The sequence below is a fragment of the Blennius ocellaris genome (genome assembly GCF_963422515.1).
Source record: "Blennius ocellaris genome assembly, chromosome: 13".
Classification (NCBI taxonomy): domain Eukaryota; kingdom Metazoa; phylum Chordata; class Actinopteri; order Blenniiformes; family Blenniidae; genus Blennius; species Blennius ocellaris.
Genome location: NC_137662.1, coordinates 8,988,643 through 9,004,724, shown reverse-complemented (window position 1 = coordinate 9,004,724; position 16,082 = coordinate 8,988,643). Strand labels below are relative to the sequence as shown.

The window sequence follows — 16,082 nt, the reverse complement described above, 5'->3', positions numbered from 1 at the left end:
CGCTCCGCTCGGTTTGTGTCGGTTGGGTTTCTCTGCTCGTTATCTCGCCATCTCTCTGACCACGTCATGTCGGAGTCGCAGCAGTTCAGGGAGCTGGTCACCGAGCGGCTGAGCGCCGCCGCGGAGGAGGTCTGCGAGCTGTTTGAGGAGGCCGTGGCGGAGTACCAGAAGGAGATCGTCCAGCTGAAGCAGCGGCTTGAGCAGCTGACCGTGTTGACGCCTCACATCGTGTTATTCAGAGCAGGTTTGTTGTCGCCGTCACGTGAACCGGGAGCGTTGGCGGGCAACGGCTTGGCAACGCTCTCGCAAGTCCTCAAGCGAATGTTAGGAGTTGCTGAGAGAATAAATAAAGCAGAGATTTCAAGAACAATGTTGGATAAACTGACTGGAAAATCATTTGTACAAATGCCTTAACTGCGCCTAAATCGTACTAAATTACAAGTACTCTTTTCAGAGTATTCACAGTTACTTTCAGAAGAAGTAATAATACTGTTTTGAATTTTGCTTTAGTTATAGTTTTTATTTTGTTTGACATTTTATTGTAAGATTCAATCAGTAGATTTGTTTGTTGCTTTTATTAGTTTGCATTTTTTAAACAGTGTAGGTTTTTATTAAGTTTAGCGTTAGTTTTTGTTTAAAAAAAACTTTTAATATTCTAAAGTTTCTTTAAAAGCAAAATGAATAATAACGTTAATTCAACAAAAGATTGCACATCTGCTGCATCTATATGCCTCTGAATATAACAATTATGATATCACCAAGCTTGTGATAAAGTTTGATAAAGACTTCCTCATTTTCATTAGTTGTATTGCAATAGGGAGAGACCCAGTATGCAAGACAGGTCATTTCCAGAAACAGGAATGATGCTGTGGGGCTTCCAGTGTGAAGTTTACAGGTTCTCCCTGTGCTGCAGGTCTTCTAATCTAGTACTCCTTTAGCCCACTGGTAGAGAGGATGGCATTGTTGATCCTAACCATGATCAACATTGTCCATTCCTGCGCTGGATATGAATGTGTTGTTATTTAACAGCTGTCTTTTACCCTCTGTCTTCCAGATACCCAATTTGAGGTTGTGGCCTCACATCAGCAATCCAAGGAGCCTAATGTGGAGCAAAAGGCCTGTGGCCCTGAGCACATAAAAGAGGAGCAGGTTGATGTCTGTATCGTCCCAAACCTGCAGTCTTGGCCTTCAGAGGATATAAAAGTGACACTTTCTGAATCAGAACCAACTCCACAAGCAGACTTTCGGATGTCTCCCACTCTCAATGCTGTAACTATGACACTGAGCAATGGTGGCAAGCGGGTTGCGAGTAGCAGCGGTGGTGGTTCCAGACGTGGTGAAAAAGTCAAACTGGACAGTAGAGCGTGCCGTTTTTGCAGAAAGAGGTTCTTAAAGTACTGTGATCTGGTCAGGCACGTGGATAAGGTTCATGTGGGAAAGAAAGCCTTCAAATGCTCTCAGTGTGACAGAGAGTTTGTACGTCAAGATCATATGGTTTCACACTCAAGAATTCACACAGGTGTGAAGCCATACAAGTGCTCTTTTTGCGGAAAGTCCTTCGCACAAACTTCCACTCTTAAAGTTCACTTGAGGACCCACACTGGTGAAAAGCCTTATTTGTGCAAAACCTGTGGTAAAATGGTGGCTCATGCCTATCATTTAAAAATGTGCGGCCACACAAAAGGAGAGAAGCTCTTTCGGTGTCATGTTTGTGGCAAAAAATTTCACACGGTTTCAGACCTGCAAGTTCACTTGACAGTCCATGACTCCAGGATATCGCGTGCTACTCATCAGTCCATTCCCTAACCCTCCGTTTCAGTTGTTTTTTTTTTGTTTTTTTCATGTTGTCTTCCTGTTATCTCTAAATAAATGAAAGATTTTATTTTTTGAACTGTTGTAAGATATTTATTTGGTGACGGTCATTAACTAAATTGGGCTACTATGTTTTCTGGATTAAGACCATCAGGAAATGAATGATTGAATGCTGTTGATGAGACAGGTGGGAGGTAGTTTTCCAAGCAAGCCTGCTTTTGGGTATATTTTGATTTAAAGGGAAAATCCATCCATCTTCTATGCCACCCTATCCTATGTAGGTTGCGGGGCACTGAAGACAATCCCAGCTAAATATGGGCAAGGACAGGTCAGCAGTCCATCACAGGTCAAACACAGAGACGGACAATCACACACTCGCATTCACACCTAGGAGCAATTTAGGGTTACTAATTAATCTCACATTACTGTTTTTGGACTGTGAAAGGAACCTGGAGGCAACCCAATGACAAACGGGGGAACATGCAAACTCCACACAGAAAGGCCCACAAATAGTCTCATCACACACTCACATTTACTCCAATGGGCACAAAGTCACATTTTGTATTGTTAAAGTAAACTAGAATAAAGGGAAAAACAAGCACACGTGTACAGGGAGAACATGCAAACTTGGCACAGAATGACCCCCCCAATCCCAATCTGTGGATGTTGTCACTATGGGATGAGAGAACTGACTAATTGTGTGGTCCAAACTAACACGATGCTCTTCATAAAAATAACCCATTCTCTGGGTGCAGTTGCTGTTTTTGAGGCCATACCTCAGACACACTGAAAAAGCACCTGTATCCTGATCTGGAGTCAAACCAGGGATATTGCATAATCTTAACCACTGGTTAACTTTGATAATTATATGAAAACACAAATTGTTCATAATGGATGGAGTGTAAAAGTAATAAAGACAAATTACATTGATATAGTTGGCAACAATACAAAATCATCAGTGTTATAGATTCAACAGTTGCAAGCTTATTTATCTTGATGAAGGCTTTCAAGTAGCACAGAAAATCCCATCCTTTTCATGTCCCTTGAATCACGACACATTGATGCCTTTCAGCATTCGCACAAATAATAACATAACCATCAGAAAATTACATTTACTATCATTGCTTTATTTAGGTGGTCTTCAGTTGGTCAGCTAATCTACTTCACTATTTTAAAATCACAAATTTGAGTACATCCATGATTTGACAACTCTTTAATCTGCATGTTTATATCAATTAGGTTGACTTATTTCGGTTTGATTCTTCCTCTAATCCAAGGCTGTTTACAGAACAAACCATTGTGTATTTTTTACATAAGCTAAAGTGTTTGCTGTCTGAAAATGTGCTTCAAAGGTTGATATTTTTTAAATAAATTGACACACGTAACGTCCTGACATTGCACTGAAACGCCTCATGTTTAAAAGTAACGAATCCTTTCAATACTTGTACTTTAGTACATTTTTAATAGTTATGAAAAGTAAAATATTTCCATTTATATTTTTATTTGAAGGTTTATTCTGTAAAGCAAATGTTCTTCGTCAAAAATATAAAACCTAATAGATAAGAAGAGTCTAAACAGTAGAGATCGTCTATTTTGTAGACGCGTCTCTGTCCCGTTCAGTGTCTCTCAATGGCGCCCGCCGCTTCTGAACCCGGAGCAGAGTGAGACCTCCTCTCACTGCCACATCCCGGCTCATGTGTATGGATGAGAATGTGGGGAGATGATGGAGAAGAAGGCTGCAGCGCTGACTGACGAGAGGCGTGAGTGACTGCTGGTAAATATATACATATTTTTAAATTAATGTCACATTGTTCTACATTTAAGAACATCCGTTTTGGTGCTTGTATGGGAAAACACGCCCGTTCGCGGCGGCTAGCAGTCGTTAGCTAATAAGCTGCTGCGTCGCTAATGCGATTAAAGCTTTTTGTTTACGCCTCATTTCAATCTCATCAGCTAAACAGTCAGATTTGACCGAATATAACCGCGTCTGCAGCGGGTGTACGTGGTTAATAAAACCCGTGTTTGTGTGCACATAACTCCACATTCATGTCACGGTGTGATGCCTGTCAGTCCTGTGTGAAGAGACAGGAGAAAATGGCAGGAGGGGGTCAGTTGTTGTTGTTCGTGGCTCCATCAACACAAAACTAGAAATAACAGAGTGACACTCACATCTTCGTGCTGTCAAACAAGCTCGTACTTTCTGTGTATTTCATGTTTTTTTTTAAAAGCGTTTCGCAGGAGGTAAAGTTGTTATCCCGGTGGGTTTAAGTCGCACAAAGCTGCGGCTCAGGTTTCCTGTATCGGTTTACTGGAGCCAGAGTCTCTGGACACTTTTTTTTTCCCATCTCAGGATCGGAAAGAGAGTAACAACTGGAGTTGTTTCCAGGTCTAAAGACACAAGATGAAAACATGTACCCACTGTAACAAAGCTCAATTCGTTTCAGATTGTCCAGGCGGAAGATTTGTGTGCAAGTTCCTCATTTTGTACCATAAATCTGAGGCCAGAGCCTGCAGGGTTGTTGTGCAAGCTGTTTTGTTTTTTCTCTAAATCGCTGCTTCTCAAAGTTTTGACTGTGTGTGCAAAGTGACACAATCATCCCCATCCTGAACTTATAATAGGAGGCTAATCCGATTATGTATGTAGAGTTCACTAAGGAGACTTGCATTGAGCATTAAAACAAGCTCATCCTAACTAATCTCTCATGAATGCAACAAACCAGAACAATAACAACAGCAGCCGGTTTTATTCATACGCACCATTAGGCTGGCCGAACTAAACTTGTTCAGTTTAGTCAAACGAGTATCTTTTAACACAGTCCATCCCAACACGAATCATGTCTCAAGTATACACACGATAAGCTCGTGAACAGGACGTACCTGTTTGATACTGAAACTAAAATACAAGTTACCACAGTGTGGAAATAAATGATAAACAACCAAACCTCATGAGAAGGACATCCTTTGAAATCTTATGGAGATTTTGCTTGTAATACGTAAAAAAAACTCAAGTCTTTATCAGGGCGCTCGCTACATTCGGCAACTTTCTTCCAAACTAGAAATAATCTGTTGATGTTTATCACAGAAGGCATGTTATAAATATTATGCTAAACATTGAAAGTGGTGCTGCTCATGAAGGATTTACACAGCGTGACACCTCTGTGTTAAAACGTCTCATGTATTCATGTAAACAACTGATTTATTTTGCCCCTTCATGCTGGAAAAGCAAGTGATGTGATGTTTTGACTGTAAATAAGAGGAATATACTTGGCAGGATGATCACTGTTTTGGGGAATCGTGGCAGTGATACATTGGTTGTATTGTGATTTTATCTTTGTTTCTTTGAATTTAGACTCTTGGTGATCTTCCAATCCCAGTGATGTGGCATAGCAGAGTGAGCTTAACAAGCAACATCTGACATCACCTGAGAATTAGATGCTTGTCGAGTTTTTACTACAGTGTGTGTAGATTTAACATTATAAGCCTGAGGATGTTGGAGGATATTTTTGTACCTCAAGATTTCAAAGTCGATATAATACTACACATTTAAATGCCAATTATACAATAAAATCTCTTGCAAATTTATGTCAATCTAACCAAAATCACACACATTTCAATCTGTTTAGGTAGAAAATTCCATTCCATATGCGTTATTAATTACTGTCCTACGATAAAATGTGTTACTTACAACTACACACATAAACTCAGTGTATAAATGCTTCAATCAGGTGCTTGTAGTTGGAAAATTAGATGTTTTTCAAGAGCAAAGGAGGCCAAACTATAAAAAAAATAAAATAAAGTAATAGTCCAAAACGAATTCCCTTCTCAATTATTAGCAGAACTATTGTTTACCTGCATCCTATATTTGCTTCAACATGCTTTCATGGGCTGAAACACAGGGATAATTCTTGTTTTACAAACAGCTGCTGTTTCTGATTGTCTTCTTGTTTTCTCTCGACTCCCCCAGGAGCCTGAGGCCTTCGGCTCCTTGCTCGCAGAGCCCATGGAGTCAGACATCATGCACCTGCGCACCTCATCTCCTCCTCCTCCTCTGGATGGCGACGACGACTGCGACGGAGGGACGAGGTCGGAGGACGACGAGTTTGGAAACTTTCACGCTTCAGAGTTGCCTTCAAGTTTCAGTTCACCTCCACCGAACATAAAGCCAGCCTCGCATCAACCCAGCTGCAGCTTTGGTCACCCAGTCGAGCAATCTCAACCTACATCCACTGTGAAGCTCGAGTCCAGCAGAGGTCCGGCGGGCAGGCAGGACGCTGATGCAGAGTCGTCTCCGCGTCTCACAAACGGTCACGCCGAGAGACCCCGGGCTGATGCGGGCGCTTGCTCTCCCAAAGAGGAAACGGGTTTCGCAGATTTTACAGTGTTCGCGGACCAGACGGCTCACCCCTGGTGCTGTGGCTTCTCTCCCATGAGCCACACGGAGCAGTGGGACAGCAGGTTGCACGGAGGGACAAACGGCAGTTCAGGAGAACAGACCCGCGATTTGGGACGTGAGGTCGTAACGAAGCTGGAGCCTGGATCTCGTTGTGCACATAAGACTAAAGAAAAGCACTGTGAATGTAGAGATGCCGCACTTGTGCTCTCGTCTCAGGACGACTTTCGGCTTCTTGAAGCCGCAGAAGCTTTAGGTTTTCCCTCCGATGCAAAGGAATGGGACGGGGAAACTCGGAGGGCAGATCGGGAAAACGGCAGTTCAGCGATTCCACGAGCGTTCATGAGCGAGGCTGCTTCAGAGGACCTGCCGTCGTTCTCTGACGATTTGTCGTTTGAGGGCGCTTCCACTGCCGACTTGGAGCCAAACGTTTCATCCCTGGTTTCGCAAGACGATTCCACAGACTGGGACCGGACCGACGACGAAGTGGAGGAACTGGAGGACTTCATGCCTTCCAGTGAGTTTCATTACTGCAAGCAACACGCGACTCAGGAAACTTGTGCTACCTCCAGCCAGCCGCAGTCGGGAACCAACACAGGCGACAGGTTCGCTGACTCCACTGAGGGAAGTTGGGAGCGCCGCGGGGGCCCGGAGCACATCCGGATGGCTGACACGGGCGTGCTGAGTCTGGGAAACCTCCCGCTGAGCGACAGCTTTGCCGATTTCTGCTCCGCGCCCACGCAGGAGGACGCGGCGGGGTCGTGGGCCGAGTTCAAGGACCAGAGCGCTGAGGTGGAGGGGGAGACTTGGACTCAGCTCAGAGAGCCAGTCAGCAGTCTGCAGACTGATGTGGACAGTGAGGAGGAGGAGGAAAGAGAGCAAAGCAGCAGGAGGGACAGTCAGGTAGGAGGCATTTAATGACGACTCCTCCGTCTGAGCGACAATTTAGAGTTAACAATTCACCTTAGATTAGAGTGTTGGATGAAACTACTGTTTACTAGAGTTTACTCATACATAAACATTGGGGCAAATGCAAACCTTAAAACTCGCTATGAGACTAGAGTGCTAACCAAAACACCTCTGTGGCCCACTGAAAACACTAATGCTATAAAATTAGCAATGTTATTAAGGAAATTTGTATATTAATGCCAATGAAACAACGATTAAAGTCTGAAATTGTTTGCAACATTCTGATCAAAACATTTTTTTTGTCATTGGGCCAGGCGTCTCTGTCGTCCCGTGTCCAGCAGCTCTTGCAGTCCAGTTTCCCGGAGGTTGGGGTCCCAGCGGTGGAAGGTGAGGAGGAGGAGGAGCTGCTCACCCTCGGCGCTTTGCTCCAGAACCAACACCCCCCTGAGAGTGAGGAGGAAAGCCCAAAACTCAGTGGTGCTCAGAGGTGAGGGTGATTTCAATACGTTTATCACATCTTCAAAACAACCCAAGGTGTCATTTCTCCACGACTCGGCTATAAATTTAAATAAAAAAGTTTGTGTTACCGTGTTAAATCAAAACCTGTTGCCACAAAAACCGACAAATAACAAAATACTGATTTATTGTGTAAATAATAAACACTCGGTCTGGATATTTTGTTTGTAGTATAAAGTCTTGATTGGAGGTTTGAGCCTACATGTGGCAAAGTAATGTCACGTACAGAAGAATGACTATTATAGTGTCTTAGATAAAGAGTTCTATATTATGGCCACAAGAGCAGTCATGGTGACAAGATGGTAACAATGCTTCTTAGCAATCAGTTTGTTTTTTCATTTATTTTTAATAGTGCCACATTTATAGGAAGCAGTTGTGAAACTAACTATCTATTCTCTGCCAATTGCTTACAATTTTTTTTAAAGGGAAGTACAGACTTTCCAAACGAGTGAGAATTGTTGCTGAGAAGCGTTGTTATGATGATCAAATAATCTACCAATTACACACTTCCTCACTACTTGTGCATATTCTATTCTATTCTATTCTGTTCTGTTCTGTTCTGTTCTGTTCTGTTCTGTTCTATTCTATTCTGAAAACATGAATCATTTTGCCGTGTCTTCTTCTATTTTCAGTCAGTATATTAACAGTGGTGTATTGATGGCCTCCCTCCATCACAGGGTCCAGCAGGAGATGCTGCGCTCCCTCCAGGACGTCCACAGTGCAGTCGGCCTCCGGTTCCAGTGGGGCGGCTCTCACGTTAACAACACTTTGCTCAGTTGCCTTGGCGTGGACACGAGGAACATCGTGAGTGCTGGCACTTTAACCAGTAGCATCTCCCGTGGCAACTCTGTTAACCGTGGGTTTGTCTTCTGAAAGGTGTTCATGGGGACAAGGAAGCAACCGGTGACTGTGCCTGCTTTTGCCTCTGGCCTGGTGAGTCGTCCGTGGTGAAAGTGGCTGTTTGGACAACATACTGGGCTCCGTCTTTTTTTTTTTTTTTTCTAATTACATTTTCCTTCCATCTGATTGTTCATCAGGGATTGCTTGAGCCCACCAAAGACCCTCCACCAGCTGTTTGTTCTCCAGGACGCAGAGTGATCACAACAGGAGCACCTCCAGGACCCCGAGACCTCTCAGCTCATCCAGCGCAGGTAAGTCGCTCCGTTTTCCCGCCTTCACACGGACGCGGCAGCCCGATCATTGGAACCACTGTCGGGGATTGGGATTTGTATGCCGTGAATATTCTCAAACGCTGATGTGTCATAGACTACAACCTGTTAGAAAAGTCAAGGTTTAAAAAAAAAAAAGATTTAACTGAAGATACCAGATGTATGACTCCACTAACGTCTTCGTCGACTTTCAGACACTCAAGAACTGAAATAGGGACGTAAGCCAAAACTTGGTTTAGTGTTCGTTTCTTCTGTTTGTAGGAGGAGATTCCTTCCAGGCAGCTGGACTGGAGCAGCCGTGGCCTTAGCAGCTCTCAGGACGGTACGTCCCCTCGCAGAGCCCCTCACTTTTGGGGTCGGAAGTAGACTACCAGCCCAACCCCACCCCCCGCCGACACGGCCTCTGCTAATGAGCTGAAAACTTTTTCAGAGTTCACTCTGGGATTTTCACTTCCTCCGGGGCATGTTCTGCTTCTCTGATTTCACGCCGTGTTTCCCCTCCCTGCTCACTCAGCAGTAGTGGTCCACTGCAACTTTTTATTTAAAGATCAGTCCTACAACATCATTCAGATGTTTGTTTGGGGGTTTTTTTGGTTTTTTTTTTTCAAGAAACCCGAGACTTAAAATGAGACGAATGTGCAGCCAAACCAAAAACCTTATAAATCAGTGACAATACTTTAAAACCTTTGACGGGGGAAACACTGTGCCGGCCTCCATTTTCTCTCTTTTGTTTTTGTCTGATCTGAACCTGCTGTCGCCTCTTGGAGGGAATTTATCTCAGTATTTAACAGTCCCACTCATAATTTAGAAAGTGGAGGATCTTGAGGAGAACCCACCTGATCATGCGCACCATTTTACGCTGCTTTAAGGGTTTTGAAGTCTTCATCAAGTCACTTTTGTTAAATGTATTTTCAAAAGACAAAGATTTTTTTTTTTCCTCATTTAAAGAGACTGAATTTGTTTTCCTCCATTGTTCCATTTTGTGCGGAGGTCTTTGGCAGGGTTGCCAGGTCTGAGAGACAAAACCAGCCTCACGGCCACTGAGAACCAGCTCTTTTTGTGTATTTCCTCCCACAACTAGGCCCCGCCCTCTCATGGCCGACATGAGCTTGTTGTTGTCAACTATTTGATACGAGAGACGCCGTTACAACAGCGACAGTGCTAAGTCACTGTGTGTGATTAAAGCTTTCCTGTGTGTACGTGTTAATCTGGCCCAAAGAGTTCAAACTTCCATTTCAAATATCTTATCTTACCCATAGATATAATTCATGTGCGTCACATACAAAATGTGTTTTGTTTAAGCTGTAGCTCAATTCTATGGCAAAACCGCAGACCTGGCAACCCTGACATCTGCATCATTTGCCTGATTAAATCAAATGCTGTAAAAAGTGTAAAAAAAAAAATACAACAAAACGAAATGCTACTCTTTGCTCAGGAAGGTTTTGCTTATTTAAGTTCATGAAATTGTGTGTGGGCACAGCAGCATCTATTTTCAGCGTTCACAAAATCAGCATTAATACAATCCCGGTTGGTTAATAAGTTTCACATTATGCATATTTATTTACAACCGGCTTCACTAATTAAAAATGATGAGATGGAGCAGTGACAAGGACGCTGTTACAACAGAGGTGTTTTGTCTTTGTTATCGTTAGAATTAGGTATTAAAACGTTCTCTCAGATGACACTAATAAATAACAAATATTGCTTTAATTGTAATATTACTAACAGACAAACTTTGCCACACAAGTAAATCTGCATGTATTTGAAGATAAAGAAGGAAACACGAAGGTAAATACTTGTATTTATTGGAAATGGGGCTTTATTAATCAATGAAATCATGATCAATGACAAGACAAATTTATTTTTAGGTTTACGGCATGAAACTTAAGAAATTATCTCTTTGAATGGAGCATTTCATCAACTTTTCCAATGAATTCAGGTTCCAAATGAAACATGAAGATTAATCTGCAGGTGGGCAACTTTAAACAGCCTCTGCTTCTGGTTTTTAAAGCTTTGACGCTTCTTCTGCACCTTAATATTTCAAAAAAAAATTTTTTTGAACTGTGGCTCTATTTATTGGCCATTATCAAACATCATATACCTGTTGGCTTTAAATACCGTAACAGTAAAGAGATATACCCTACATCTCGAGAGCGATCGGCTCTTTAGTATTTCCTTGGACAGGACAGTGTTGTAGTGACATGGTATGAACAGCGGGGGCAGTATATTCTCTATGTGGTGCTGAGTGCAGTAAGAGATCAAATTATTGCTGCGGTTTTGACAGAACGAATAAAATCAGACCACGATGATACAAATAATCCATCTGTAAAAGTTATTAGTCTATCACTTTATGATTCCACTTTTTGTCATCGTGTTTGTTATTAAATCTATTTTAGGGCTAAAATTCAATTTGCTTATATGTGTATTTTCATTGTCTCTCAGTATGATGGTATTAAACATGAAAAACATTATAGTTAAAGACTGTCGCTGCGCTTTTTGATTAATGCTGTTTGACATTTCCTGCGAACGTGCCCAGCATGCTGAAAAGGCGCTGAATCTCAAAAGTCCAATGTTGAGAAAGAGCAGCCGAAAATATTTATTTTCATGGATTTGTTTCCAATCAAACCTGTTTCTAGAAATCTTCTGTAAGCGTGGCTACAGTTGTTGTTTTTATTGAGTTGTGCCTTTTTTGCTGGCAGTCATTTTCTAAGAGGTGCTGAATTTTTGACCTATAGTTTACTGACAGAAATCTTTCTTTTTTTGGTTAAATTTTTCAAGACGCAATGCTCAACCTGAGAATCAATGCACTGCAATAAAGAATTGTGGGGAAATCCTTGTAAATACTGAAATAAATTGTTGGATCCTTTCTGCTTGGTTTTGCTTTTCTTCAGATTTTCACTCCGTGTGAGACTTTCTGTGTGTTTGAATGCAAAGATGAATTACTCTGTAAGTAAGTACTTGCAACAAGTACTTTCTTGAAACTTCATTCTTGTGGCTTAAAAAAATAAGCATGAAATGTCTTTCAGATATTCTTATGTCCACTTGATGGTTTCACATCATGTTTAAGAAGAAAAAAACATTCAGCATTAATACAAGTAATAATACAAGGTTTCAGTTTTTAAAGGTGGTGTTTTAAAGATGTCAGTAATTCCACCTTTGTGCAGCTGTGATTTACTGTCCCTCAGTGTTTCATCACTTTTCTGTGAGAAACATTAACTTTAATCGTTTTTTCTGTTCTTTGTTGTGTCACAATCTGCTGCACAGTTTTCACTCTTGGTCCCCACCTCGTGGTATAAAGTAGTATTACAAGACATTGTACTTTTACAGTACAAAAGTAAAGAAACGTTTCTATAAAGACTTGGTTGGAGGGTAATGTCAATTTAGATGTTAAATAATAACAAACCATAGTGGTGTTGTATTAATATGTGCAAATTCAGATAGTATAAAATAATGCAAAATCTTTATATTAAATATGAACACATCTTATCATACTAACTCAATAACTTTAACACACATTCTTGTAAGGTCTGACTGCTAAAAATGAACTTACATTTTTTTTAACATTATAAAGTAAATGTTGAAACCTGTAAGTTCATAGAGTTAATACATTTGACAGTTAACCTGACTACCTTTTTCACATTCTCTCAGCCCTTTTTAAGCGTGTCTGTATTTTGGTCATCAAGCCATGACTATGTGTGTCTTTCAGTGTTTTTAAAGAACGTGCATTTCCATTTTTAAAATAGCACAGAATACCACTATACATTGTTATGTCTCACATAGTCAGGTCAAGTCCTATATTTGTTGCAAACAATTATACTCAGTATACTGTCTGTGAAATGTTTTTAGTGTTTGTCCCACACCACAAGAGTAGAATGAAAATCTAAAGCACACGATAATGTTAATAATAATGACAATTAGAGCAGATAATTCATGTTCTGAATGAAATGTGCCCTCGTGTGTATTTTTACAAACATTATGTCGGGCACTGCACATTAACTAAAATAATATGAAGCGAGAAGTTTTCTAAATAACAAGAAAGAGTAAAAGGAAGTTAACAATGACCTCCTGCAGATCCTATTAAAAACCTGGTGGTTTATAATCTGTGGCAGAGAAAAGAATCTGGAATTTGGACCCAGAGGAAGATTAAAAATCATGGCTGAATTAAGTGATCTGTGCAATGCTTTTATTATAATCTGGAAAGTATAACTCAAGGCTGAATAGGCTATATTTTCATGCCCTTCAAATTCAAGAAAAGTGCAATTAATTGCATTCAATTCACAAAAGTAATTCCAATGATGTAACCATTTGAAAGCCCTAATTCTTTTATACCCAGTAGATCAACAAATAAAATGGTTAAAAATGGAGTGTAGCTTAAAAAAAAAGAAGAAAAAAAAGGTATGGCTGTTTTGCAAGTACCTTATGAGGAATCCCACAATGCCACAGGGCTCACGTCCCTCTGACGGACCCGGTGAACTCGTATGATGAGAATCACCCACCATCGTCCGGGTCTAAGGTAGACACGTTGTCCCGAGTGTCCTGCTGCTGCTGAGGTGACTTGGACTGCCGTCACACTGGATTTTCACCTCACAAGATTCTGGCAGAAACCATGTGATTTTTCCTGCCGCGACATGTGGAACAGGTCTATTGTAGCGCTCTAACGTTTCTAGGTGTGGTTTCAGGACTGGATACTTCCACTTAACTGTTGATTCTCAGAGCTGGAAGCAACCTGTTCCCACCAGGGGACCCAACAAAAGTAGGATTTGAAATTTGAAATCAAGTGTTCATAGAAATTGCAGTTTTAAGTCTGGGTGGAGGAAATGACAAATATCTAATTGTGAATATAAAGCTGCTCAAACCTAATTTCACTGAGGGTCTATTCCCTGACTGTTCAGGTCAGGTTTCAATGTCGATAATTCTCAACGGTGCGATAATTCTCCTTTCATGAACGAGATCCCTTCTTTCCACTGTCCACCGTCTCTCCGCGCTGGCGCAGGCTGCTCTGCTCTCAACCTGGACTACTTTGGTCTGGAGGAGGCGAGCAGGTCCAGCAGCAGCGGCGGCGGCAGCAGCAGAAGCTGCAGTCCTCCTCCAGGTCAGAGGATCTGCACATTGCTTCCAGATGCAGCATGTAGGTGTCTGTGCAGCTTCGTCTCTCAAGTGTCTCGTGTGGCTCTCGTGTGAAGGAGTCGACCCCGAGCTGTACGAGCTGAGCATGAGCAAGCTGGAAAGCGGCGGCAGCCACGTGCCGGATACTCTGAACCGCCTGCTGTCCTCCGCAGAGAAGACATGCTTTTCAGTCAGGTCAGAGGTCACTGCATGTTAACGTACAGTCAGGTTTCTGCAAATATTGCAATAGTTATATATATTTCAAATAAAGTTTCGCAGTTGTTACTGCTCATTGCTTATTAGAAAATTAACATGTGTGTGTGTGTGTGTGTGTTCTCCATCAGGAAGCCTCTGCAGGATGAAAATCTGAGCGCGGACGCCTACAGCCTGATCTCTGGACTTCCCAACCTGTCCTTCATGCAGGCCAAGGTCCTCATGTTTCCCAGTGTCCTCGTTCCCGAAGCTTGACCGTCCCCTGATTTGTGGTCTGCACATTTAAACGACACGCAACAATAACAAGTGTCGCCAGAAAGCATTTTTCCAACAAGGATGTATTCTATCAAACATAATTCTTTTTGTCGTTTTCAGTTTATTTGACCTGGAGGATTCATCTAAGACATATAACAGCCAGGTTTCTTTTGTTGGCCAGCTTTTTATGTATTGCTACTTTAGGTGTTATTTTGTCTGAATAAAGATGATATCAAACACACAACCTGGACTGTTCTCTTGAGATCACTGTGAAGAAACTTGTGTTTGGGTGGAAATACCCCACCTGCTGGAGATCTTCTGCCTGTAGCCTGAAAACTGTCAGTTAAAAAGGAAGATTATCCCTAGATAGTCATCTCACACTTTAATTTAAAGCTACTGCAAAGACAATTTATGATGAATGCGCATTAGCTTATTTATAATACTATAATGCTTGTTGCACTCCATATACTGTAGTTTCATTGATGTGACATATAGATATGTATTTTACAGATTTTAGTTTTCTTCTTAATTTCTGTTTGATCCATTTCAGCTTTAATTTTGATGTTTTACTATTCACCTGTTTAAAGTATTGACTGGGATGAAAATTGCTACCATCGAAATATTCCATCATTGATTATGGTTACTTATTTTTCTTTCAGGTTCTTGCCTTCTGTACAATGTGTACGCTATCAATCATTTATTAATAACTTTTGTCCTTGAATGTCTAGTTTCACATGCCAGTTGTAGATAGATCTGAATTGAGTGGATATGTATCTAGTAAAACAATTTGCACTATTTAACTGGAATAAAGAAACAGGTTGCTTGCTGGGGTTGAATTATTTTCTTGGGGCAAAATAGTATTTATCATTCTTATTTGATAAATCTTTACATGTTGGGGGAATTAGAATCAGAATAAAAAATTAATATAAAATTAGGTGTTTGAATCTCTTGGAGACAGTGAAAGTTAAATAAAGGGGCTTTTATGTGATTTTTTTTAACATGTTGGTGTTCAAGATTGAATAAAAATGTGTTTTGTGACTCGAATCTTAACATACTGAAGAAAGTAAATGTAACATCCACCATTTTATTCAATGATTTGGAAGTCATGGGAGTGAATACATATAAAATAAATTGTTTACATGGTGAATTTGAATCAGATGGACCCTGTGAAAGTAAAATTATGTGTTTTGTGGCAGAAATCTAGAAATATTGAAGAACATAGAGGTAAAATAAGCTGTCATGCATTTAAGGAGAGAGAGATAAGGTACTTTGTGTGAAGCAGATGTAAATTGACTAGTTGATGTAGCACATTTAAATATTAGTCAGTGAAAATAAAACGTTTTTATGTGATGTTTTTGAACATTTTAGTGTGTCGGAGTGACAAATAAGGAGCGTTGTAGCACAAATATAAAGATATCAAAGACAGTAAATGTAAAATCGTGAATTTTATGTAATAAATGGACTGAATAAATGCAAAATCCATTGTTTATATGGTAAATTTGAATAAGTTGGAGTCTGTGAAAGTAATAAAATGTGTTTTGTGGCACACATGTTGAGATTGAAGAAGGTAGATGTAAAATGAGGTGCCATGCATTTAATACGAGGAACATAAGATACTTTAAATTATGTTTTGGGTCCTGTTGGATGCTATAAGGTTGTTTTTTTTTTATATATTGGAATAAAATAGAGATTATTTCCTGTCATTAATTTAA

The 16,082-nt window shown here is 40.8% G+C and overlaps 2 protein-coding genes across 2 annotated transcripts; both read left to right on the top strand.

The window, feature by feature from the left end:
• The first annotated feature begins 4 nt into the window (after nucleotides 1-4).
• On the top strand, nucleotides 5-1,847 carry LOC308138049 (uncharacterized protein). The gene is made up of 2 exons (XM_080506985.1): nucleotides 5-244; nucleotides 1,055-1,847. The coding sequence occupies exons 1-2, from the start codon at nucleotides 67-69 to the stop codon at nucleotides 1,804-1,806; spliced, it is 930 nt and encodes a 309-aa protein (XP_080363111.1). The 5' UTR covers nucleotides 5-66; the 3' UTR covers nucleotides 1,807-1,847.
• A 1,669-nt stretch (nucleotides 1,848-3,516) lies between these two features.
• Nucleotides 3,517-9,312, top strand: LOC308138607 (uncharacterized protein). Its single transcript, XM_080507799.1, has 7 exons — nucleotides 3,517-3,586; nucleotides 5,777-7,105; nucleotides 7,426-7,598; nucleotides 8,305-8,431; nucleotides 8,504-8,560; nucleotides 8,665-8,778; nucleotides 9,058-9,312. The coding sequence occupies exons 2-7, from the start codon at nucleotides 5,813-5,815 to the stop codon at nucleotides 9,160-9,162; spliced, it is 1,869 nt and encodes a 622-aa protein (XP_080363925.1). The 5' UTR covers nucleotides 3,517-3,586; nucleotides 5,777-5,812; the 3' UTR covers nucleotides 9,163-9,312.
• Nucleotides 9,313-16,082: the final 6,770 nt, after the last annotated feature.

Coding starts and splice junctions, on each gene's coding strand:
- LOC308138607 (XM_080507799.1), top strand. CDS start 5,813: ATGGAGTCAGACATCATGCACCTGCGCACCTCATCTCCTCCTCCTCCT. Junction 8,432..8,503: donor GCGTGGACACGAGGAACATC/GTGAGTGCTGGC, acceptor GTCTTCTGAAAG/GTGTTCATGGGGACAAGGAA. Junction 8,561..8,664: donor CTGCTTTTGCCTCTGGCCTG/GTGAGTCGTCCG, acceptor ATTGTTCATCAG/GGATTGCTTGAGCCCACCAA.
- LOC308138049 (XM_080506985.1), top strand. CDS start 67: ATGTCGGAGTCGCAGCAGTTCAGGGAGCTGGTCACCGAGCGGCTGAGC. Junction 245..1,054: donor CATCGTGTTATTCAGAGCAG/GTTTGTTGTCGC, acceptor TCTGTCTTCCAG/ATACCCAATTTGAGGTTGTG.